The sequence below is a fragment of the Neodiprion pinetum genome, chromosome 3 (assembly GCF_021155775.2).
Source record: "Neodiprion pinetum isolate iyNeoPine1 chromosome 3, iyNeoPine1.2, whole genome shotgun sequence".
In the NCBI taxonomy this organism is placed as follows: domain Eukaryota; kingdom Metazoa; phylum Arthropoda; class Insecta; order Hymenoptera; family Diprionidae; genus Neodiprion; species Neodiprion pinetum.
In genome coordinates this window covers 43600528-43625466 of record NC_060234.1, presented here as the reverse complement: position 1 = coordinate 43625466, position 24939 = coordinate 43600528, and the positions used below count along the sequence as shown (strand labels likewise).

At 37.0% G+C, this 24939-nt stretch overlaps 3 protein-coding genes and 3 long non-coding RNA genes across 15 annotated transcripts; 3 read left to right on the top strand and 3 right to left on the bottom strand.

Moving 5' to 3' along the window:
- Positions 1–3819: 3819 nt before the first annotated feature.
- Positions 3820–15410, bottom strand: LOC124215663 (Vacuolar protein sorting 35). 8 transcript variants are annotated; one of them, XM_046619331.2, is made up of 12 exons: positions 15300–15410; positions 13080–13278; positions 12782–12905; positions 12444–12681; positions 12065–12259; positions 11878–11961; positions 11403–11639; positions 7623–7771; positions 7003–7489; positions 6478–6897; positions 6264–6407; positions 3820–6186 (listed from the first exon to the last, which is right to left on the bottom strand). In XM_046619331.2, the coding sequence occupies exons 1-12, from the start codon at positions 15306–15308 to the stop codon at positions 6007–6009; spliced, it is 2466 nt and encodes an 821-aa protein (XP_046475287.1). In that variant the 5' UTR covers positions 15309–15410; the 3' UTR covers positions 3820–6006. The 8 variants fall into 8 exon arrangements, with proteins under 8 accessions (XP_046475287.1, XP_046475283.1, XP_046475284.1 ...); XM_046619327.1 differs by having other exon boundaries at positions 13080–13299; positions 15300–15323; XM_046619328.2 differs by lacking the exon at positions 15300–15410 and adding an exon at positions 14808–15193 and having other exon boundaries at positions 13080–13299.
- Positions 8075–9599, top strand: LOC138190691 (uncharacterized). The gene is made up of 2 exons (XR_011176738.1): positions 8075–8205; positions 8996–9599. It is a non-coding gene; the product is annotated as an uncharacterized lncRNA (long non-coding RNA).
- On the top strand, positions 13215–14946 carry LOC124215669 (uncharacterized). Its single transcript, XR_006882420.2, has 2 exons — positions 13215–13327; positions 13453–14946. It is a non-coding gene; the product is annotated as an uncharacterized lncRNA (long non-coding RNA).
- Positions 15411–15498: 88 nt separating the features above from the next.
- Positions 15499–22301, bottom strand: LOC124215665 (extracellular signal-regulated kinase 2). 3 transcript variants are annotated; one of them, XM_046619335.2, is made up of 12 exons: positions 22041–22301; positions 21687–21906; positions 21460–21590; positions 21205–21380; positions 20976–21115; positions 20664–20856; positions 20449–20589; positions 20188–20357; positions 19986–20108; positions 19706–19857; positions 19353–19379; positions 18577–18754 (listed from the first exon to the last, which is right to left on the bottom strand). In XM_046619335.2, exons 1-11 carry the CDS (start codon positions 22128–22130, stop codon positions 19353–19355), a joined length of 1563 nt encoding a protein of 520 aa, XP_046475291.1. In that variant the 5' UTR covers positions 22131–22301; the 3' UTR covers positions 18577–18754. The 3 variants fall into 3 exon arrangements, with proteins under 3 accessions (XP_046475289.1, XP_046475290.1, XP_046475291.1); XM_046619333.2 differs by lacking the exon at positions 19353–19379 and having other exon boundaries at positions 15499–18754; XM_046619334.2 differs by lacking the exons at positions 19353–19379; positions 21687–21906; positions 22041–22301 and having other exon boundaries at positions 15499–18754; positions 20976–21125; positions 21460–21541.
- On the top strand, positions 21315–23077 carry LOC138190692 (uncharacterized). The gene is made up of 2 exons (XR_011176739.1): positions 21315–21802; positions 21893–23077. It is a non-coding gene; the product is annotated as an uncharacterized lncRNA (long non-coding RNA).
- LOC124215667 (death-associated protein 1) lies at positions 22443–24747 on the bottom strand. Its single transcript, XM_046619338.2, has 3 exons — positions 24613–24747; positions 24223–24322; positions 22443–23721 (listed from the first exon to the last, which is right to left on the bottom strand). Exons 1-3 carry the CDS (start codon positions 24662–24664, stop codon positions 23565–23567), a joined length of 309 nt encoding a protein of 102 aa, XP_046475294.1. The 5' UTR covers positions 24665–24747; the 3' UTR covers positions 22443–23564.
- Between the last annotated feature and the right edge of the window lie 192 nt (positions 24748–24939).

Sequence of the window (24939 nt, the reverse complement as noted above, 5' to 3'; positions counted from 1 at the left end):
TGCACGTTCAATCTTACAGATACATATATATTTGTCTCTTTCTACTTAACGCCTCAAGCTTCCGAAGGTTACGCTTGAAATTTCCGTACCAGGCCTTATAACTCAAATAGTTTCTTAAGGAATAAACTCCAAAAATTTTAAAACTCACGCTTCCCCTACTCCAAGAAGACATACCCAACCACACAAATCCCGTTAAAAACCAACCGCTCGCAATTAATAATCCTCATCAACACTATGATTTCAACTACTATATCAACATTTCGATTTTGCAGATGAAGCTCTTGGCAAACCAGGAAAATTTTGTCATAATATTCGCCGATAGATTTCAGCCAGATATGCGAACCTTAGAAATAAGGCGAGCTGGTAATATTATTGCCGTAATATGCAATAGAATCATGCCAAATTGGGTAAAGAGCGTGACCCGCCAGTTGTTATGGAACGATGACCTGCCACCAAGAATCTATAACTATAGCATATATACCGACTACATCGTTAGCGATATATACACCACCGTCAATCTTTTCGATTACGGGAATTATCCGAATAGCATAGTAATGATCAAAGACGTAGATGGCGATATATTTTCAATAGTTTTTGATGATCAAAATTACAAGGTCAAGCAACACTTTATGATCGACGATTCGGCAATCGAAATTCCTAACAACGGCGACGATGAATTAATAAACTAAAACCATAACAAGACCCACTGTCGGGTACACTATTAACTAATTCCATTATCATAATTAACCATGCCGCGCATAGATACCTTTAGTTAGGCACATCTGATACTTATATATACATATACATATATATATATAAATTAGTATACCTCTAACAATAAGATAAGAATAAAGAAACACCCAACCCTTATGCGGGAGTGACAGCTAACGTACGACGAGAAAGTACATCGAACAAGTCCCTTAAAAGAAATGATGCCATACGAGAACGACGCTTTAACCTGTGTGCAAGGGAACTACCACAATGCGAAATGAACGATAATCGAACTGATGCGAAACTATGGTGATTGAAGCACATCATAGACCTTCAAGGATTTCACGGGGAAAATCATATCTTCATGATAAAGGAAATCGCAGTGATGAGTGGCTGCGAAGGCATACAATACTCCGACGAATACGGAACATGGAGCGACGTAATAGTCCAAGGATACGTAAAGATCAGCCTAGCCGAATATACTGCAAAAATAAATCTAAATTCAAATAAAATCATATTTCGATCCGGAACAACGTGTGAATTCAGCAACGGTAATTGCGTAGATAATGAAGGAGGAAACACGTTCTGGGAAACCTTGCCAAAGGATTCCTGTCAACTGGACCGATACGACGTCTTATACGACGGCAGAGCCACCAAAATCAAAAACAGCGACGAAACTTATGACAAAGTGTATACAGTTACCACCCAAGACATAACCTTCGCCTTTTCGAAAAGGGGACGTCAACAAGTATGCGGGTACGAATTGATTCGGACCGAACACCCGAAGCTACTTATCATCGAAGAACCAACTAAAAACGCGTTCACTCACAAAAAACCCATAGCAACCAGCAACTTGGACATTTTTACCGATGTAAATTCAAAATTCGTATACGTGGAAAGACATATGAGAATGCAGATGTCAGCATTATACCGAGACGTACTCTTGCAGAAATGCAAATTGGAACAACAAGTTTTACGGAACTTATTGACATCCGCAGCCGTAACGCCCGACGACTTCGCGCACCAATTAATGAAAGGACCAGGCTACATGGCAACAATAGCAGGAGAAGTAATCCACATAATCAAATGCATACCAGTTGACGTAAAAATTAGAAAGACGAAGAACTGTTACCAAGAATTACCGGTATTCAGAGGAAACGCCAGCATGTTTGTATCACCGAAGAGCCGCATGTTGTTAAAAACCGGAGTCCAGATAGAATGTAACCCTTTCATCACAGTAATGTTCAATCTCGATAAGAAATGGTATAAATTACTACCAGAATTGACCGAATCAGTAAAACCAGGCACAATAGAACCTTTAACCACACCAACATGGAAATACATCAACCCCAATAACCTAGCAACCAGTGGAATCTACTCCTCTGAAGATCCGGAACGACTGAGAGATCATATCATGTTCCCAGCAGAGAGATCTGGAATACTAAACGACATGGCAAGGGGAATGTCAGGACAAACCATAGCAAATCAACAATTATCTATCATGCAATTCCTAACCGAAGAGGCAATGCAAAAAATAGCCAAGAACACATGGACAAAGATGTGGGGTTGGTTCGTAAGCTTTGGCACCCTCACCGCAGGAGGAATCGGAATTTGGGTAACCATCCAAATAACCAAATTCATCCTCGACACAATAATCCACGGATATGCTCTAAGAAAGGCCTACGGGTGCAGCTTTCACATGCTCGGAGCCATATGGAATTCCCTGACTAACCTACTCTTACATCTAGCCAGGCAAAAACAAGAAGATGATACGGAATCCAAAGGACCATCTAACAATCAAAATAAACCGCCGCCACAACCAAAACCTTTAGACATATCCTGGAACCAAGAACAACCAAAACCAAAACACTGCTCCGGAATCCCCGAGATACACATGGACATGTCAATCAAACACGAATACGCAATACCCGGATCCTTCAAGCAAGAAGCACCAGCGCCAAAACCTACGGTCAGGCGGTATTACGAATCAATGGGAAACAACACGAGAAACATTAACCAGACTGAACCAACAACAAAAGAGGACGGAGAATACAAAGCACCCCAAGGAATGCCGATACCCATATACCCCAATTTAAACATGAAGCCAGCAACCCAATCACCAATTGCAAAAAACGTCTCAACATCGACCATGGACCCCAAGGACAACCAAAGTACCGTATGGATTGAAAAACCTACAGCACCCAACGACCGTCAGGAAGAATGATCGAGCAGAGGCTCGCCATTCTTGCATAAGGGGGGAGGTGTAACGTCCGACCGGAACGTCCGTATGTTTTATCGATTATTATTACTGCATGTTACTTTTATCAACTAACCAAACTCGAAGTACGAGAATCTTGTAACCATAAGAAATTAAAACAACTGTCTAACTATTTGGAATATCCCTAGATGGAAATAACTATGAAATTCACTAGCCAAGGCTTAAAAACCATGTTACGAGATCTTCGTACCACAGAGAACTATGATACTATTATGCGTTATTATATATCACTATCACATTAACACTATAATTAACTAACACAATTATACCCAATTATTATATAGCACTCAGCAATGCCATTTGTGCATTCGGAGCTGAGAGCTATACTATAAGCAACATACGCTTTACTATATAGCCTGGAGTATAGAAGACTGTAAAACCATAGATAAATGCATAACCAATATAATGTAAAGATAGCACTGCTGCAACCCATAAAACCAGAGGCTGCAAAACCATCAAACCGTGAATGCTAATTACCCAGCATGAACTATACCTTCTTCCGCAACGCCGTATTGTAGGCAACACGCGCAACGTTTTGAAGGCAATGCAGATCTCCAATGTGGAGCCATACAGGGCCTTACCTAGAGAATACATTAGGAAACTTACCGACGAAACGAAAACGTTCTAGAAGCTTCCAAGCCGATTTATATCAATATAAGAATTAACAACTACAGAAGGGAATCATATACAAAAGCACACATGTAAACCTGCTCTAAAGCTATGAATCATCAAATTACTAAGTATTCTAAATCTGTTAAGATAGTTATAACACAAACAACTAAAGATATTCGCAGCAGCGTGATTCTAATAATGTTAAACAAATAACAAACTATGTTCATAAACAATTGCTATTGCACTCCAGGTTAACAACGACAGTAGTCGACTTCAATACATATGCAATTCTATATAGATACAACTATAAAACTAACAACGACAGTAGTCGACTATAATACATATACAATTCTATATAGATATAACTATAAAACTAACAAACGACAGGTAACCAAAATGAAATATGGGCTTTGTAACGAGCAAGATAGCAAAAACAGTAAGAGATAGACAGGTAGTTAAGTGGCTGAGGGGCGCCAGAAAGGGTGCTGGCGCCACAAAGGGGGCTGGCGCCACAAAGGGGGCTGGCGACACAACGAAAAGCTCACGCAGTTCGGAGAATTACGGAACCAAGTCCACGCACCTACACCACCGCACCAAGCAGCGATATACCATACGTAAAAACCTACAATATAGTAATAGCTAAAGAAATAAGATCACAGGCGTGCATGCGGCGAAGATGTCGTGCCCTAATTAGAATTCCTAGAAAAGAGGGGAGGTGCGCAAAGGCGACCAAAAAACTAGAGAGGGGGATCGTTCTGCGCAACGATCGACCCCTATAAAAACGGCGACCGATCACTCGATCGCTCTCTTGTGTTTCTACCTCCAGATTCGTCATCTAGTTCCGGTACAGTCTCGCGGTAAAATCCTTTAGCCTTTTGCATTAAAACTTTCATACAACGTTACTCTGCCCAAAAGTTCAGCGAGCTTCAACTCCATTTTTACTAAGTCTAAGATCTTACACTGTGTAACTCTGCGTTTGTGACTTTTAAATATCAAACTTATAAAATAAACCAAGTTAGTCAAAATATCCAAATATTAAAGTCAGTTATTCCACTAAAACCTCTCACCAATCTACAAGTCATCGCATCCAGAATACTCTCAAAAAGGTAAGCCAAATTAAATCTTTTATCCAACAATTTCTCCCTCTTCGGTTCGTTCGACTAGAGCGACAGAATGCCCGTTGTCCGGTGTATTTCAATACTTAATCGGTAATTGGTGACCCAAACTACTGATGTGAGTCTGGCTGTAGCTGCGTGTGAATGTTTCCGGTGTCTAACATCTGGAGATTTCCACTAGGTACCGTTCCGACGTCACAACAATTGTCGTTGTGATATGTAAAGACCACCAGTCTGGTTAAATTTTTCGCCACTGGTGCGTCCGAAAACGAAACAGCTATCTGCAGTTATTTTTCTTGTGAAACTGCATATCGCGGTCGATAAAGGATGAAACTGATATGCCCATGGACGCGCCATATACTGTGTTAAACTGGTGTACGGAACCCACAAGCTTCGTATATCTTTTGTCATCGGAGCCGTAGTGCATTCCGTACAATTCCGCAGAGAAAGCCACAGTGTGATGAAATGGAAAATGAAATAGTGAGCTACCTATGTTTAAGGGAAAAAAATGCACGTCAGCTTGCAGGCATTTTCTACCAAGGGCGGGCAACCTCCGGTCAATACTTCAGCCAACGTCCAGGTAAAGGATACGGTAGCTAACGGCCGATTAAATTTTTCTTGCCAGATGAATGCGTGCGCATTGATCCACAGATGACATCATTTTGGAAGTTGGAAAAACGATAGTTACGCGCTTACCCGCCGAGTATATTACCCGACACTTTACCTGGAAGTCGGAATATCTCGCCCTAAAAAGAACCAGCCTAATGGGAGTTGGCGTATAAAAGCAGAATTGAATGGTAAGCTATCGACAATTCAAGTAGCCAGAAAGTATGCATAGCACAATACCGACATGATTAAGTGATGTACCGACGTTATTGTCTTATTCGCTTGCACATCGCTCTTTAGACGGAGATAGAAAAGCCACCGCTACAGGCGTGTTACTTCATCCACCTATGCAATACTCTCGAATTGCAAATATTACCAACTTCGCCTACTCCGGCCCCCGAATCTAACAGAACATTATCTAGGGCTAGCTCGCGCTTGGTTAAGGTATGGTTAATCAATGGATACATTTTCCATTGCCGGCATGATCACAATATAAGATGATATATTATTGCAGCATTTTATACATAATTCGGAATGCTATAGCTGAGATAGGTTTAATTATCGGTTAGTTTATCATTTGATTATTTCAATTCATTTTATACAGACTCATTTCAGGATCATTATCACAATGAAAAACTATTTACAATGATTTCATCATAAACGGGAAAAAATCTTAAATTTCGATTACAGTACGAGACCTTGATACGATGGACCTTCCGATTCGGGAGACTCCATCCGGTTCCGAAGGTGCTCTAGAGTATTTGCTAAATGTTTTTGAATCTGTTCCGTTTCTTCGCTAACCTCGAGGTTTGGCAATTCCTCCCTTATCTTGGCAATCACTTGGTTCAAAATTTGTACGCTCAACTGAAATAATGTTGGTTTTCAAAATGATTCATTTGGCAAGTACCTAACTATTGTAAGTAATATTCGCATCATCTTACCGCTGCATTTCCTTTTTCGTAAAAGTAAATATAATGATTAAGCAATTCAACAAAAAGTTGAACTTGGACAGACGTATCCATGCACTGGCTCGCTATTCTAATTCCCTTTTTCAAGCAATCCAGTACTTTGTTCCCGTCTTGCATCTGGAAGAATGCGAAAGATCTATGATATATTTGTATCTAATTAAAAAACAGCGTAAATGGGAGAAAATACCTCTTTACCACCAGTGGCAATTGACTTTCCAGACCAGAATATGTGGGAACAAGTAGAAACCCCTCTGCATTGATCTGGCTTCTTCAGTAACTTGCTAGCGTAAAGTGCACACTGGTTTCTAACTGGTTCAGCATTCTCTTCGGAAAAGCAACTCATTTGTTCGAAAGTTGCGATTATAAGTGTAATGGCAGCTAACTGGGCTTTCGAATCGCTAATCTCATCTTCGTAAATGGAGAAAGCTTGACTCATAAATTCATAGGCGACTGTTTCGAAGTTATCAAAGCGAATTTCACCAATAGCAATGGCTCCTTGGAGAAAAAGCCGAAGTGGAAGTTCGGCAAGCTCGGCTTTCATCAATGCGGTGATTGTCACGTGACAGAATTGAAAGATTTTCTGACACTTTTTCTGCCACATGTCATCCTGGAATGAATAATAAAAAAACTAGAACTATTTTCTTTCAGTTAGTCGGACTAAAATATCAAGCCTTCAAGAACAATTAGATGGAACAAACGAATAACGGCTCACTTGATCTTTCAGGCTCTTGTAGGTAAAGGCCAACTGATAAGCTTGAAACACGATGGGTGGGAGAGTGTACTTGATTCTCTTATTTCCACCAGTGCTGAAATGTTTTCTTGCTGCACTCAAAATCATGTATTGCTGGTCAGCAGTTTCCGATTTAAAGTGATGAATCAGTCTACCAAGAAGGCCCTGTTCTTCGGCAAAATCTTCGGGATCTTCTTCAATAGTTGGTTGGTCTGGTTGGTCTTGAACCAGAGGAGAAACCATTGACAGGACAGCGTCGACTTGTTCTTGCGCAGGTATCAGGGTTTCATTATCCAAGATATTCGTGATTATGTAAACAGCCAATGATTTCCTTCCTTCATAATCGAAGTATTCCAAAAGTGGTGCGAAATGTTCGAGTTTCAAAACGGTCAGTATGTTCTTATAGTTATCGACAGGTATTTTCACCAGCCTGGATAATTCCCTCGAAACTGCACTGTTGTATTCTAATCTGTGGGAAACAAAACGTGAATCATTAAATCCGTCAACTTTGTAATCAGACATTCGAATCCATGTACGCGCACTGTTACAGTAAACTCGAAATAACGCTCGGAAAAACAAACGTGATAAGACTTCTTACTGACCTTTCAATATTGAGCTTCTGGAATATTTGCACCGTGGTTGACAAAACCTTGTCGATGTAATCAACTCTGTCTGGATAACACTTGTGCGCTAAATTGATGAGCGCTACTTGGAGCGACACAATGTCTTCGGGTGGCATGTCTTGCCTGGTCTGTGAGAATATGATAAATGAAGAGATGTGCATTGAAGTACACATGACCCGTGTCTGGTACAAGTATATATGTGTATGAAATTGACAATACTATCTGCTGTTTACTTAATTGTGAGATAATGGGACCTATTATTTTTCTTTCTCATATTAAGACAGAGAGACAAACGAAAAAAACATCCAATAATTTGTAGAATTTTTTTTTTGAAGGGTAAGAATTCTTGACCTCGTGTATAATCTATTATTGAATCTTGGTGAGCGGTCAATTATATATAAACGTATTTTTTGTTAACGTTTCGGCCCGGATATGGGCCCTCCTCAATACGATTTATTCATTTAACTGTCAAGAACAAAATAAATTTTTTATAAGAAAAGTACAATCAGACATTAAATACTGTAGATGTAATACTCTTAAGGCTATTGTATATTATGGGTTGGTGAGTACAATTTTGATTAATTGAAAATAAAGATAGGTTTAGAGAGTAATTTACCTTTTTATAGTTAGGGGACTAAGATACAGTCGAATTCATAAAATACATTTTGTCGAGACAACGTTCTTCGAGTAACGGTAGTCATTGTCGGCTCCTCCGGTTTTTTAAAGTGTAGGAGTTACAAATTGGAGGTAATTAATTAGAAAGATTAAAAAACTATGTATCATCACTGTCTATAGGTCAATGTAATAAAAAGGTTTTAAAGAAGGTTTTTATAGCAGTTAAATTAGTTTACGCAATGTCCAAGAAAGTGGTACTGGGATCTTTATGACTTTGTTCTCCATGTCTAACAATAATTTTGTTGAACCGGTTGGTTCAACTGGTGAATAACGACTGATGGGAGAAACAAACATGACACAGAGTGAAGGTGAACCAGATATAAACATATATACAAAAAAACAGAAAAAAATTATGTAAATAAAACTGTGCCATGGGGACAATAATTTTATGTGTATAGTTAAGGTTAAACAATATGTGAAATGTGGGCGGAGATTAGCGGTTTGTAAATATTACTAAGATGTTCAACATCTTGTCTAAGGTTAACGGAATTAGTGTGTCCTACAATATTGCACATTTCTAGTAATAACCTTTTATAATAATTAGGTTCTTCACAAAGGATGTTTGTATTGTCGTAGCTAAAAGTATGTTGTTTATTGGTCACATGTTTTGTTAGAGCAGTGTGACATTCTTCATTCTCATGTACATTGCGTTGATGTTCTTTGATTCTGGTGTTTAGGTGGCGGCCAGTTTGTCCGATTAAACTTGATTGCAATCATTGCAAGGTATTTTGTACACAACATTGGATCGTTTGCCCATGGGGATCCTATCTTTTCCCGAAAAAGACTATTTGTAAGTCTTTTGAATTTTTTCCCACGAACTTGACATTGTGTTTGGTAAATAGCCGGTTCAGTGACTCAAAGAAACCAGATACATATGGGATGGGAATAAATGTAGTGGCAGGTCTATTGTTGTCGCCTGCGGGAGCAGAGTCAATATTATTGTCAAGTAAGTTGTTGATATGGGAGCGGCTCTTACTTATATGTTTGTGTAATAGGCCGTGAGGATAATCATTCCATCTTAATATATTATATATGAGTGACAGATTTTTTTCATGGAATTGTGTACTTGAAAGTTTGATGGCTCGGTCAACAAGATTAAAGATGGTGCCTATTTTGTAGGACATCGGGTGGTGGGAATTAAAATTCAAATATCTTTGAGACCAGGTTTTTTTGTGGAACCAATCTGTTTTGATTTTAGTGTTGTTGTGTATCAGCAATAAATCTAGGAAATTGATGGCGTTATTATCTTCTATTTCAATGGTGAATTGTAGTCGTGGATGATATTGGTTGAAAATATTCAGTGTGTAATCTATTTTTTTTTTAGGGACTGCAGTTAGAATATCATCGACATATCGGAAGTAGAAAGGTAAATCAAAATCTAGATTGCTGATGCATGACCTTTCTAGGTCTTCCATTACAAGATCTGACAGAATTGGAGAGAGAGGGGATCCCATGGCAACCCGGATTGTTGTGCATATGTGTCATTGTCAAATTTAAAGATTGCCGAATCGAAACAAATGTTTAACGCTTTAACTAGTTCACTAAGTGGAATTGGGATCTTTTTATCTAGAGAGGCCCAACGGTTTTTTACTGCGTGGATAGCAAGGTCTGTCGGAACATTGGTGAAAAGAAATATTACATCTAGCGATATTAGAATGTAGTTGTCTGGAATAATCAATTTTTTTATTGTTTCAACTAAAGTAAAGCTATCTTTGACTCTGAAGGTGGGGGGGGTGATATTTGTGGTGAGCCATGAATTGATTAACTTGGATAAGGCGTAAGTCGAGCTATTGACAAAAGAGACTATAATTCGTAATGGGACTTCTTCTTTATGGATTTTAGGTAGCCCATATGCGCGTGGGGGGACACTATTGTAGGTAGAGATGCTTCTGTGTATGTTTTTGTTTATTAATCTGGAATTGAACCAATTGAAAGTGAGTTTGTTCACCCTAGTTTGTAGGGAGTTGCAAAGGTCGTATCTAGCAATTCTGTAGGTGTTAGTGTCCGAAAGCTGTTGTCGCATTTTGTTATTGTAAGAGTTCTATGCATGGCTACTGACGTATTGCCTTTATCCGCTTTTAAAAACATGATGTTCGGGTTGTTTTTTTTAAATAACATGGTATCACGAATTTTTTTGTCTGTGACTAAATTATTGTTGTTATTTCTGGGGTACTTTGGGAAATTAAGAACTCTGTTAATGAAATCTAATCTTACTTGGTTTCTTGAGTCGGTTGGAAAACTCGTTATTTTTGCTTCAAAGTTGGAGATGAGATTGAAACCCATAATATACAATAGCCTTAAGAGTATTACATCTACAGTATTTAATGTCTGATTGTACTTTTCTTATAAAAAATTTATTTTGTTCTTGACAGTTAAATAAATAAATCGTTCTGAGGAGGGCCCATATCCGGGCCGAAACGTTAACAAAAAATACGTTTATATATAATTGACCGCTCACCAAGATTCAATAATAGAATTTTTTTTTTTTTGCTTTCCACCGTTTACCCACTCAATCAAACTATAATTGAACCAATACACATTTAGACTATGTGCGCAAGCCTCGGTTAACTGGCAATGATCGCTAGTGAGAACCTCACACATGCGGTGGTCTCACTATGATTTCTTTGAGCTTTCAGTGCTGTATCTCCACAATTTCTGAAGGTATGAGTAAACAGAGTTCAATGCACAAATTTTTCATCGTTCTCAGACTTAAACTAGATGAGTAAGTATTGTTTAGGATATAAAATCATGGTACTTTTCAGTAACGAGTACATGTAGTATCTGGTCATCACAGAACGACTTGAGAATTTTATAGGTTCAAAAAATCGGGGAATCATTTCAATCTTACCAATTCCATAAATTGCATTTACCAATTAGAATTATATCACAAATTAAAATATAACAGTTCTCTTCTTCATCAAGTATATATGTTACAAAGTTCCACTTTCTTTCACATCTCAAATAAAACCTACATTTATTTCATATATGCCATTGATGATGTTTATGTTGGCAAGTAGTAAAAAATTTCAAGACTTTTGGTTCAGTTTGACATTGTAAGAAGTTACGATTTATTTTGGTTATTACCTGAATGATCGTCGCCACTTGGTCACTAAATACATCGAACAATTTCACATCTGTTGGAATTCCTTGAAGTTGACTTGGGCTTCCTGGTCCACCGACTCCATCTGATCGCTGACTGAAAGCGGCCAGTCTGTCAATCAATGAAATAATGATGTTCTTTACATTTACACCATTTTGCAGCTCGGCACATGATTTCAGAAACGCATTCAGCGTTTGTAAGTGAAATTCATCAGGAAACACCTGGAATAAAAGGAGAATCAATTCCATTATTTTGTAGAAAAAGAGATTCTCGATGGGAAATATAAAAAAACTGGACTCATTTGCGCACACTTTTTTTTTTTAACTCACAATCAATTCAATTCTGATCATTTCCAAGTAATTCAAAGATTGGACGAATTAATTTTTATGTTTACAAGGATCACAGCATATTCAAACGGCCACTTTTGAGAATTCGGAATTAATTTTCTATCTCATTCACCTGGATTATGCATTCCATGAGGTATTCCTGCGCGATTGCATCCCTGCAGCTAACAACCTGTTCTAATATTCCTGGTAAAACCAACTGTAAGAAAATTAATGATGAGTTTAAGAAAAGAGTGTAAGAAAAATTCTGTTATGAAATACAACACAGATTGAGAATGGATAGATGCAAAATATATGAAAACCTTCTTGTATTTGTCAAGGGTAACCGTCTCTAACTGGCTGAGTCTGACTAAATTTGTTCCGACCAGGATCCGTAGCTCTTCGCGTTCCCTTTCTCTTCTTTCCCTGTCTCTGCTGTGACCCTGATGCTGCATTCTGACCCACAGCTTATTCATTTCAGCAAAGTTCATCAACACAAAGTCAATACTGTCTCGTACCTGATGCAACATGAATAATGATATGAACATGTGAGAAATTCATAGTACAAGGAGCGAAAAACGGGTTAGATATGACAAAGCAGCTGAAGCAGGTTTTAGCGATTATAGCTCAGTTTAAAAGCTTCAAAAGTATGAATAGAATGGTAGCTTTGAAGATAATGACTCTTAACAAACAACACACTACCTGCAACAGCAACATTCCTGGGAAACGCTCTCGCGTACTCACCGTGCCCTCTTGTTCAACTCCCTCAGCTACGTCAGGCAACACGTTTCGTGTGCATTGTAGTAAATAATTTCTTAAAAACAACCCTCTCAATGGATGCTGAACTCCACGGCACATTTCTACTAAATCACGCAGTAGATCTCTCTTCAAGCAGGGATTTGTCTTAATATAAACTAGACCGACCGTTATGAGTAGATACCTGTAAGAGCAAACTATCAGTTACCAAACTAAGCCAAATATTCTATTGCATGCTTAACTTTCAAATTTTCAATTTGACCTCAAAATTTCTCTCCACTCACAATCTAGGTACAATATTTCCAGCATATTGAACAAGCTCATAGAGATCTGCAACTTTTCTCCCTTTCTGAAACTCATCTAGTAAGTAAAGTTCCAGATGTCGAAGCTCGTCAGTTATCGCCATGTCTGTTGACGTGCGGCATCAGGAAAAACACAAGGAACTTTGGACAGTTAATATTTGTTCCAAATGAACAAAAGTAGATGTAACGCATAGTTGAAATTTATTTAGAATATTTCAAGGCATCTTTAGGAAATAGAAGTTAATGTGAAAATGTATGCGGCATGGTATAAAAAGGATACACAGTTCATAGTAACTCTTGGGACTCAGCAGCGAGGTGCGGAGCTCTCCCAGCATGGTCGAAGCATGTTTTAGTGCATCCATGAGCCTGGATTTATCTAGGCAGTGCTTCATCTGAAAGGCCTGAACCTTAACAACACCGACGGCATCCTCCAATAGTTTTTCTTGCTCCTCAACGCCAGTCATGGTTGGTGTCATTGGCTGCGAAAAAAACAGAGATACCTACCGATGCCAAGTAGCACCATGCAAGGTCAGCCAGTCAAATCAAACGTGCTGTTATTCTACATGGAATCTACTCTATTTATGTCTCTATTTAAGCATTACTCATGGACTCTACTGCAACCAAAACAAAAATTCTATATAATATGTTCACAGAATCATCTACCTGGATAATACACATGCTTATCAAGTTTACGATGAATACATCCCAGCACTCTAAAATGGATGAAAAGTTAGTGACAGTTGGAGATTCATAGAAAGGTGGTTGATGCCTGTTAATTTGTGTCTACAATATGATGACTTCATAATCAAAAATAGTAATATATCCAATTCCTTCTGGACATTGGATGAGATTTAAAAAAAAGTTATTAGAAATTCTTAGTTTTCCAGTACTCCAACTCCGACAGGGTTCTTCATAGTTTTTCTAAACTAATTCTAAGATCACATATTATCGGTTATATGAACAGAAAAAATTTGATGTTCCAAGACAAGATATTTTTAAATGATGAGGAAAACTTGCACCAAACTCTTACATGAGCATTTCACCACTCAACTACTTGGGCACTGTAGCATGAATGCATCGAAAGGAAATGCCAGATTGCAAGGGGTTCTTACTAATTTCTAAAAAAGTTATTAACAGCAAGTGACTATTAAATTTTCGATTGCAGACTTGAAATCAAAATCGAATCATAAGAAAATAATACTTGTCTTTGTATACTACCAAATTTGGTAAAACATACAGCTATCTCGAAAACAAACTGTATAGTTTTGCATACAACATTTCGGCTGTCATAACAATACGCCGTTGTTTACAACCCACTGAGGTTTGAACATGAATTAGCAGCCTTGAAAACAATCGCCTAGCTTAATAACTCTTGTAGTTATTATCCTACTACAATAATGTTCTGTGAAATAGTACGAAGAAACAGACTACTACTGGTTGCAGACTCGCAAGCTCAGTTTGCTCGAATGACAATTCGTGAAGGCAATTGATCATTGTTGCGTGACAGGGAAAAGGTAAAAAAAAAAAGTATATTTACCGACTTAAACTTAGTGTAAGCTGAATCAGAGTGCAAAGAACCAAGTTTCTATGTCATAATAGGTGTCCATAGATTAGTAACGGATTGTAGGTTAGGGCGAGGTGAACATAAAATATAAAAATATTACGTTAGAATCAGATCTGAACTGCCATCCCCAGTCCATCATTTATTTATCAACAGCCAGATTTAGTTTTGAGCCAATCAATAAAAATTCGTAAAATGGAATTAAAAAATAATATGTTGTTCGTATAAGAAGATGGATGATTGGTACTGACGGATAATGAAGGTTATTGGAATTTAACCTATGACGATGATATAAGTCAATAGCGTAAAGCACCATTCGAAGAACATAAAAAATGAATCATCGATACATTATGGGTATCATATTACTTTGCCGCGTACTTCTACCAGAGTTGGGAAATACGGGCTGCATTCCAAGGAGCATTACACCAGTAAAACACTTGAGCTCACCATTTTCTATATCTTTTCTTTTTCGTTTGTGCCGTCGATATCTTTGTTTCTCAGTTAATTCAAGTCATTCAAGTATTGTTTTCTTCAATAAACATTGAGAAGCATCGATCGTGTTTTATTTTAAGACAACAAAATGGCACCCTCACATTATTTTACCCAGCCAAAAGTTTATCCCTATAGATTAGGTATACGGGAGTAAAACGGATTTACAATCTTCAAATGATTCAAATGTTGGATTCTGTTTTTTTTTTTTTTCAAACCCGATATTTACACGAAACTCCGTTATTTTAGAGCTGCGGGTCAATACGAAACGACGGCCGACGAGTGACAGATCGACACGTGAAACGCCGCCAAACGTCTGTCACTTCCTATATCAGCTATAGGATATGTAGGTTGCCTGGCGGTTGGTTGGTATGTGTGATATGTGCGATGTGATTATCAAATTAGGATGGTGAACTTGTTACGAGTACATACAATGCATCCATAGCTTACATTATGCATGTTTAGTACGCGTTCTACGATACTCGATGCTCGCTGCTAGTTGGCTCTTCTACCATACATATTTGTATGTATGTACGTACCTAGCTGATATGCAATACACTGACCAACACTGACCAAGGCTAGGTGAGAGTCGCCTCATCGTTGGGGGTTGCGTTTACTGGAACTGTCCCATAGATTAGAGTTTTATGAAAAGTCCCGTATTTTTGTATATTTATGGTAAATGCGCGCAAAAAAAAAAAAAACATTTATTGCTGTCGTTTTAACGGTGATTGAAGGTGTATTTCATTTATTCAATACATTCGTAAATGTTCAAAAAATTGTACATTTGCTAAATTTGGGGTACCGCAAGGCATCATCCTTGGCTCCCTGATGTTCAATATCCTTCACCTGCAAGCCCTGACACTTGTTAACTCCAACGGGAGAACCACCTCCTACGCGGCTACACGACCATTGTATACACTAGCTAATCATGGGAGGGCGTAAAGCAACACGTAGAAAATGGCAAACCCTTGTATAGTTATCAAGTAACTCCGTGACGGCGAACGCAGGGAAAACAAGCTTCACTCCCTTTGGCCCCTACAGGGACAGCCTTCCTGTGTTCCACAGGCTAACTATGGTGGGTCGTATCGAGATAGGAAGAAAAGACTGCGTTGAATTCAAAAATATTTTAACATTTTATAGATAAAATGTTTTCACATAAGTATAAATGCATGTATGTACCTTTGCTGCATTCTGTTTTACAATCTAAAAATTAACATCAGTCCTACACCCAGAGTAGAAAATTTCTGCAATTTAAAATAAGAGATATTTGCCTATGTATATTGATGCAAGTATCATATTTGTGAAATGTATAACATGTGTAAATAACGTAAGTGAACAACTACCCAAATAAATATAGAGATGTAATGTGATGCTTACTTTGGTTCATTATATTAAAATCCTCCTGCATTATCATACAATACCTACATGAATTACACCTTATATCACACAGATGCAGAGGCATTATTCAAATATTATGGCATATACATAATATTAAATATGCATTTGTAATTTGTACAATAGTTTTATAATTCTGCTATACAAGGGATACAGAAACAACACTATGCAGTCCAAAGTATATAATCGTATTCCTCGTGAAATAAACTGACGTAAAGGTCTGATTTACAAAAAGTGCTACAATAATGTTGCAGGCTTGAACTATGATTCTGAGATCTGATATTAAAACTGTAGCGCTTTTTGCAAAAAACATTTACAATTCAATTTCCTCTCTCCAGTGTTGGATATGATTTAAGCCTTTTCTACAAAATGCTGCTTACAAAAACCAGATCATTTCTGTCACGATTCGGTCGTGATTTACTATGGAATCTGAACTCAACATTTTTTTAACAAGCCATCGTTTTAAAGAGCAGGATGATACAAAAATTGAGGCTGAATTCATAACAAACTTTAGAAACAGTGGTCATACTAGACTCATCTGGAAAGTGGGACTCAATTTTAGCAAGACGGTGTAAGAATTTTGAAAATGATTAAGAATTTTTATTTCCTGTTCTTGTTAGTCACACTTTGCGCGTATTCCATTAACCGTATTTTACATTTGTTAGTTTGTGCACAATGGCACGATCAGCTTGTGCGTTACTTGTATCACTTGCTGAAGAAGTGAATCATGACACACATATGAAATGTAAATGGCACATGAGAAGGATTGGTGAACTTGGAGTGAAAGAATTGAGGACTCTGAGCTTGATTTTAAATAATGCTCTGCATACAAGGTACCCTATTTTTAATAATGTATTAGCTAATTGTGTCAAGTATCAAATAATAAGAGGGTTGCGAGACTAATGACATAATGTAATCAGTTATATTGTTATGAAGGGTGATTCGTTATTTAAAAACGTCGGTAGTGAGAAAAATCTGTACAAAATCAAATCTCTGACGTGGACCAGAACCGAAATTGTTTATGAAATTATGATATCGGTAGAAATTCTAATTAAAACTCTGCATAAGAAGTGGAGAAAAATTCTATTCGTGTAAAGTTTTTGCATACCATGTTAACACTCTTAAGAGTTTAGTCCAGGTTACTCAAGTATTTGTGTGAGCCGAAATTTAATTGAAATGGGACTCGGAAAGATATAATTTGATTGGAAAATCTTTTCAGTATCACTAACTGTATATGAGCATCTATTCTTCTATCAAAATTTTAAGTTTCTATAAAAAATTTAGTAACAATGGCACCTCGAGCTATCTCGAGGCACAGTTAATTTCTGTAATTGAATGCTGCCAAGATTGATTCAAAAATGTACCAAATGTATGTATGCATAAGCGACAGCTTTGTTAGAATAACACGTAGTACAAATTATAAAATACCTAAACTGTATTACATAATTTTAGAAAACTATACATGGTTCATTTTATAGGTAAACTAATTCTGTACATGGGTCTTGCCTTACAATAGGGTTACTGGTATAACAGTTATGTATTTCATTACGTACTTTTTTTTCCAGCCGAGAACTGAAGAGAAAATTCAACTCAAGCGACTCGTTCGGGATTATTCCAGGAACAAAATGAGATACAATTCATTAGAATTATGTCACTCCAGTAGTTCGACAATACTTTGACTTTTCAAGATTTAGTTGTACTTGAGTTTTTTTCACTCGAAAATCGCTACTTTTCAAGTTTTTTGCGGTTATACTGATTACTGTTGTATTTTCAAAACCCATGTTTCACGTTTTTTACCAGTTTCAATGTTTGGTACATTTTTGAAGAGAAAAAAAAGGTATCACGAAAACGTGATATGAAAGATAATTTAGTATAAATGTTAAAAACCTTCTTTCCAAAATCCTCCTGATTGTGAATTACCACCGGATATTACCATTCCTCAAATCTTTATATGCAGAGGCTGTGATAGTCCCATGACTTTGATTGTAGGTATTTAGAGATCTGAAATTTCTAATTGTTGCTATTGGTTTCTGAGTAGCACTATGCCTCAAATTATTCTTGGCCGTTTGAGCACGCAACACTGCGCTTCTTACTCTATTATGATTATCTAACGACCCAGAGACTGAATTTGTATTATGGATGTAGTTGCTGATATTACTTATGCATTCTGCAGTTGGACGATTGGTATAAGTAGTGTTTTTAATTTGGCCAGTGGGAATTCGCTCCCTCTGCAAATGCACAGGCATAGTTTGATTAAAATAATTTTGAATTGTTTGATTCTGGGATGTAGAATGGTGCGAAGTTGCAAAGTGTTTTGTGAGATTATTTGGCATTTTTGTGAGGTATTTGGCATTCATTGGACTATCTTGATTCATGCGCTTCGGTAGATTCACTTTTGTTTGCAGATTATTATTGTTTGCTGGTGGTATTCTGTGTACTAGCTGTGGTCTTGTACTACGTCGTAGCTTTTGTTGATTCGATTGCAGACCAAGCCGACCGCTCGGGCCATACTGAAAAATACCACACAATCTCTTTCAGAAACAATAAGTGATTCAGCGTTATCAATAAATGTAATGCATTGTCAACATTTAAGAAGCATTCTTATTTTCGCTAAAAACTATAATATTTTTGATCAGATGTGCCTATTTTTACTCCAAATAAATGAATTATAATGTATTAAAATAAGAAAATTCAAAATGCATTGAATGAATTCATGGAGAGTTATTTACAGAGGTTCACAGTTGTGACTTGCAATGATTTCTTTTTCTATTAAATAAGATAGTAATTAAAACTATGAAAATATAAGAAAAATTTCATCAACTATTAGCATAGCTTCAGGATATGAAAATGCGATTGTTATTATGACATTTTTATTGTACCTAGTTATAACAATTATCACGCCATCTATCCGAACAATATAATTCTCGTATAAGAATATCGTAACCATGTTTGACTTTAGGTTTCATTACTTGATGACTTGCTTATCTACTAATAAGCTATTTGTAATGCATAATGATATGATATTGTTGCAAAAATGTATTTGGTGCAAGCTTTATTGTACAGCGTGCATGCAGGCACGGTAATCTGTATAAAAAAAAATTACAATACCTAAATGAATCCCATACGACAAGTCACCTGTAATAATAGTATTATAACTTCACTATTCAAACAAGAGTTGAAAAAATGAAAAGAAGTGTCTATCTCCAATGTACAATGTTTTTTAAAGCTTAAGTTGCCTTTTTCAGTATCGTAATTAATTGAGTAAGCAGATAGAATACTGAAGGGTTAAATTAATAATTAATTGTTTTCATCACAATAGGTACATCTTTATAAGACGACATTTTCGTACTATACCTTAGATTCAGTACTCTATCTGCAAGTGGTGAAATTAGGATATAATCTACCTATAAGAATGAAGATAAAAAACAGTAAGAAATGGAAAGATTAAGATGGTGACTTACGAGAGTTACTTGGTCTGATTGTATTGAACGTTGAGATTTAGACAAATTATGTTGTTGACTCAGGTATAAGCAGCTCTTTGCTTGGCCTGGAGGAAGGTTTTTGAATGGACCATTCATTAGATTGTACGCATATTGTGCCGTTGTATTTCTTCCTGAAATTATGTGCAATACAGCTTGTGCTACGTGGGATTTTTGTCATTTACATTTGTATATAAACGATAAAACTTGAAGTTTTCTATTGCAACTGAGCGATCTCCTATCACTCTCAAGTATTACATACCATTTTGCTGCGAAGCTCTGTCACCCGCCATTACATCCACATTAACTAATTGTGGTTTTCCATTCCGACCATTTCCATTTATATACGTTGGACCATTTAGCTTTTTAGTTGCAGCAGGTTGGACTTGTGAATGGTAAAAGTATTTTTCAGTTACTCGCAGTAATTTAAATGATAAATCAAATGTCACCAGTTTCATTCATACCACAGTTTTCGCTTTGTAGCTGTTTGTAGGCCTCGGCTCGAGTTTTGTCCTTGCGTAGATCCTCATACGATAAATGAAGACCTTTTTTCGCGGTTCCATCTCCTTGACCAACACCGCTGCTAGTCTCCTTCCGAATGTGTTCTGACAGCCTCCTGATCCTAGATTTCGACCTGAAAGAAAGTTGAATGGTACATATGTACATTTCAACTGATCAGGCATTGCCAGTTGCCGTTAAGACAGAATAACAAACGTCAGACTTACATGTTGTTGTGTTTTTTGTGCTTTTCGTCCATCATAGCATAAAGTTTGTTTCTATAATCATCTACCGACAACTGTACATCATCTCTGAGCAAAGGTACAACGTTCGATCCCCTTTCTGGCTCATTGCCTTTAGTATGGAAACTGCAAATATTTGAAATAAGATCTTGAAAACTAATCTTGACACTTTGTTCTTAACAAATTACGCACAAACTTACTCAGCAACATACGGATGTTCTAAAGCCTCAATTGCTGTTAATCTGCGATTGGGATTGAAGACAATCAATTTATTTATTAAATTTATTGCACTCTCAGAAACATTTGGCAGAAGTTCTCTAATGGAGCGACGTGGACCCGGGGGCGTCTTCTCTAATAAATTTGTACCATATCCTGCGCTAACGGAGTTTAAATCTGAATAAAAAACAAAAGAAATATTCATCAGGAGTTACTTTTTTTTTCTATAAATATAATTTCATCCACCGTTTAACCACGGAAACATTGAATAACGACGACATCCGAATGTCTATTACCTTCTTCTGTAGGATGTGGCAAAGTCCCCATTATCCTTTCTACCTGATTTATCGTAGAGGAACCAGGAAAAAGAGGTTTTTCTAGTAGCATTTCACCTAAAATGCATCCCAAAGACCACATGTCTATGCCTTTTGTGTACCTGAAGCGTACTAGCGATATAGAATCAGTTTAAACACATACACATCTGCCAAAGACAATCTCATAGCTATAACTGATTCAAATTCTTACCGCTTCGATGCAATAAGGATCTCTGGCGCTCTGTACCAGCGAGTGGCGACATAATCCGTGAGTGTCGGATCGCTTCCCGATTCCCTATCACCTTCGCATATCTGAGTAACAGATCGAGCCAGTCCAAAGTCAGCAATTTTGCAGTGACATTGCGCATTAAGGAGAATGTTAGATGGCTGGAAAATAAGAGTGATAGATTGTTGACAAGACAATTAAGGATTGCCTGGCGTACTATAAACTGCAGGCACAAATTACCTTCAGATCTCTGTGTATCACGTTTCCCGAGTGGATATATTTAATTGCCTTGAAAAGCTGGTACATTATGAACACCTTGTGAATGTCTTGCAAAATATTGCCCCGTTTTATCACATTGTGTAAATCAGTTTCTGTGAATAATAAAGCGATACACGTGATACAACAATTTCTTTGATTAACTTGATAATTGAATCGAATACGAGTTGACGATGATAAACAAATCTCACCCATGTATTCGAAGACAAGGTAAATGTCCTTGTTGTTGTTTGCCTTGTGCAGTCCTATGAGTTGGATAATATTTTCATGGTTAGCAAATGACAACAAGAACATAATTTCACGAAAGGTACGTTGAGCATCTGTTTGATTCCGGAATGCATCAAAAATCTTTTTCACTGCTACAGTCTCTTTGGACCGTTTATCTACTGCTTTCCAGACGATTCCGTAAGCCTGAAATTTCAAGCGTTACATTACCATGGAACGAACCAGACGAATCACAGAAAATTGAATCGCTATAATCGAATGGAATTTGTGGAAATGGGCAATTATAAAGATGATGAAACAATATAAAGTTTGGAACTCACCCCTTTGCCGAGCCTTCGAATAATGTCATACTGCTTAGTGACATGTGTGTCGATTTCAGATACCTTTTCCATACTGCTTTTACCAGACATGTTTGACAATAGTTGAGTCGTATGGTGGGCAGATTGAATAAGAAAGATCACCAAATATCTTGACAAAAAATTTTCAAATATAAACGATAAAAGCTAAAGTTTCAATTACATTTTTATACATGAGCAAGGGGATTTGAGTGGAAGGTATTTTTCATTCAACCGTTGACACATCAATGTGGACTGTATTTATGAGATACATAACGGTTGCTATGACGACGATGCTCAGTGCCACTCAGTAATACCAACTGAGACCGTAACAGAAGAATTTTATATTATCTAAAATGATGATTAACATGTCCATTTGAAAAATAGTTAATTGTATGGAAAATTATTTTATTCATCTTTTAAGACAGAATCATTACAAATAAATTACAAGATATTTTGTATGATTTGTCATTTTTCACACAATCAATACACATTAGTATTCCTCATCTGTTTATCATTAACATAGTATTTAACATCACCTCTAATTATTTTTATATAATTAGATACCAGTGTATTTAAAATGAAAATAAAAACAGGTGTTTCGATAAAACCGAACGTGCATATAATTAGCCCAAGTAAATCCATAACCAGAAATGAGAACCATGAAAGGAAATACATATACCTATATATTCGAAAATTAAAAAACAATAGTAATAATAAACGCATCAAACGCATAGTAGATAAAACAACGAAAGGCTGGAATAAACTCGTAATAATGACTTTCTGTTCGGTATTGGTCCCAAAATAAGAAAAGAAATAATCCACACTTGTAAAACCAAACTTGCATTATTGAAGCACATGAGTGAATCGTAAGTATGGTTATATATTAAGAGGTAAATCAAGTATATGTTACACCTGATAGAAACACAATAGCGTGTAATTAAAGAACATGAATGCTCCAAGGTTCTGATACAACATACATACATACATATAATCTAAGCACGTAGGCCAGACATGCATGTCCTTTTCGTAAAAAATAAATGTCTTGTCCAATTTTTAGCCAACACCATTATAAACTCTCAAAGCCTTCAGTAGTAAACTGAACACAAACACCACTAAAAATTATCATCTGTCTGGAAGAAGGTCTCACATCATTTTACGTATTTTCGAAAGCCTTATATATATATATTTTCTTTTAATAGTACGGATTTGAAATATGACAGCAGAATATTGAGTTGTTTCAACGAAGAATATCTTATGTATTCAGGAGTTTTGTCACTCAAAAAAATATATCTCTCAAAAATTATGACTTGTTTTATATCTTTCGTTTCGTCTTCACATCATTAAAAATTATTAAGATATTTCAATTGTTTCTGCCGTTTTCTCATTCAACTTTAAAATAGCGATATTACAATAATTTCACACATTTTTCTCCCTCTAGTTCTTTCGCTTTTCATTAGTCCAGCTACGTCAGTTATCAGTATGAAGATGCTATACTCAGTAATATTTTTACTTTCTTGGCTGCTGAATTATGTTAGGACGAGCGTGAGCTGCACGAGCATCATGAGTTGGAGCTGGCTTCCCGTGGAAATTTTGCACTGCTTCAGGTGGAAAATCAGCATTTCCTCTTGCAGGAGCTCCACTAATCATCATTGTTTTTGGCGGACTGAAAAACGAAAAGGAAAGGTTGCTAACAGTGTAATAAAATCTTGGAATAAAAAATTTGAGATTTACAATAAATGGATACGGAGTAAAGGAAGAAGAAAATATCATATACCACTTCACTGACGGATCAAATTTTGAGTCAGGTGCTACGAACGGTAGGTCTAAAGTAGGAAACAAAAATGGACCAATCTTTCGGAAGGTTGTTTATACCTCATAATGTTCAAAACACAAGAAAAAATATTTAAAAAAATATGAAGTGTAAAACCCTAACGTGCGACCTTCTTGTAGCAATACTCCACGGTTCTGAGAAAAAAACTCACTATAACTAGTGCTAAAGATGCCTAGTAAATCGGCCACTTATTTTCTTCATATACTTGAAACACTCCTATAAGTACACAGATAATTGACAATTTGTGCAGAGGACGCAAACATTTGCATCATCGCCAGTGAAAGGGTTTGAATGAATTTCCACAGATTTGGAGTAGTTCCGTATGATAATTACCTAGTAGAGAGTTTGGCCTCCTCAGATTCTTTGCTTGGCTTAGCTTCTCGGTCCTCCCTGGGAGTTTTATGTTGGGTTATTCTCATACCACCAGCTTTGACTGTAAATAAATGAAAGACGTCTATTAGAAGATATTTTCGATGGTATAGAAACGAATTGGAAAATAGAGCTACGTTAGTTCACACTGGCATGCACGGAGTAACAAAAGGCACGCGGGCATACATACATACAAGTATAGATTTCTGAAAGTACGCTACGAAAGTGTTAACGTCAACATAGAGCGCCCTGTCACATATGTATGACAAGGATGAATAAGCGATTCGATTATCCGTAAACAGGGCTTGGCGGATTTTCGTGAAGTTATTGTGTGAAAATGCGTTTGATAATTACCTGCCGGGGGATGTCCACCTTTCAGTTCGCAGCATTCTTCGGCGGCAGACATAATTGACGGCACGGTGCTACAAAGCAGTACAAAGTAGAGTAACGCAAGTATGTAGGCGATCGTTAATGTCGCATATGTTGATACAGATTTTTATGTAGTATTCAAACGCTGCAATATGTTCGCGACGGCGCTTGGTATGCAGTATACTTATGTATGTCCAGCCGTCGCAGTTGATTGCAGTCTATGCAGCACTACGCAGCAATTGAAATTGGTGTGCAGCAGAAGGCGCTGCTGGGTTTATGACAAAGAAGCGTGTTGCGTTGGCATCCAATCGC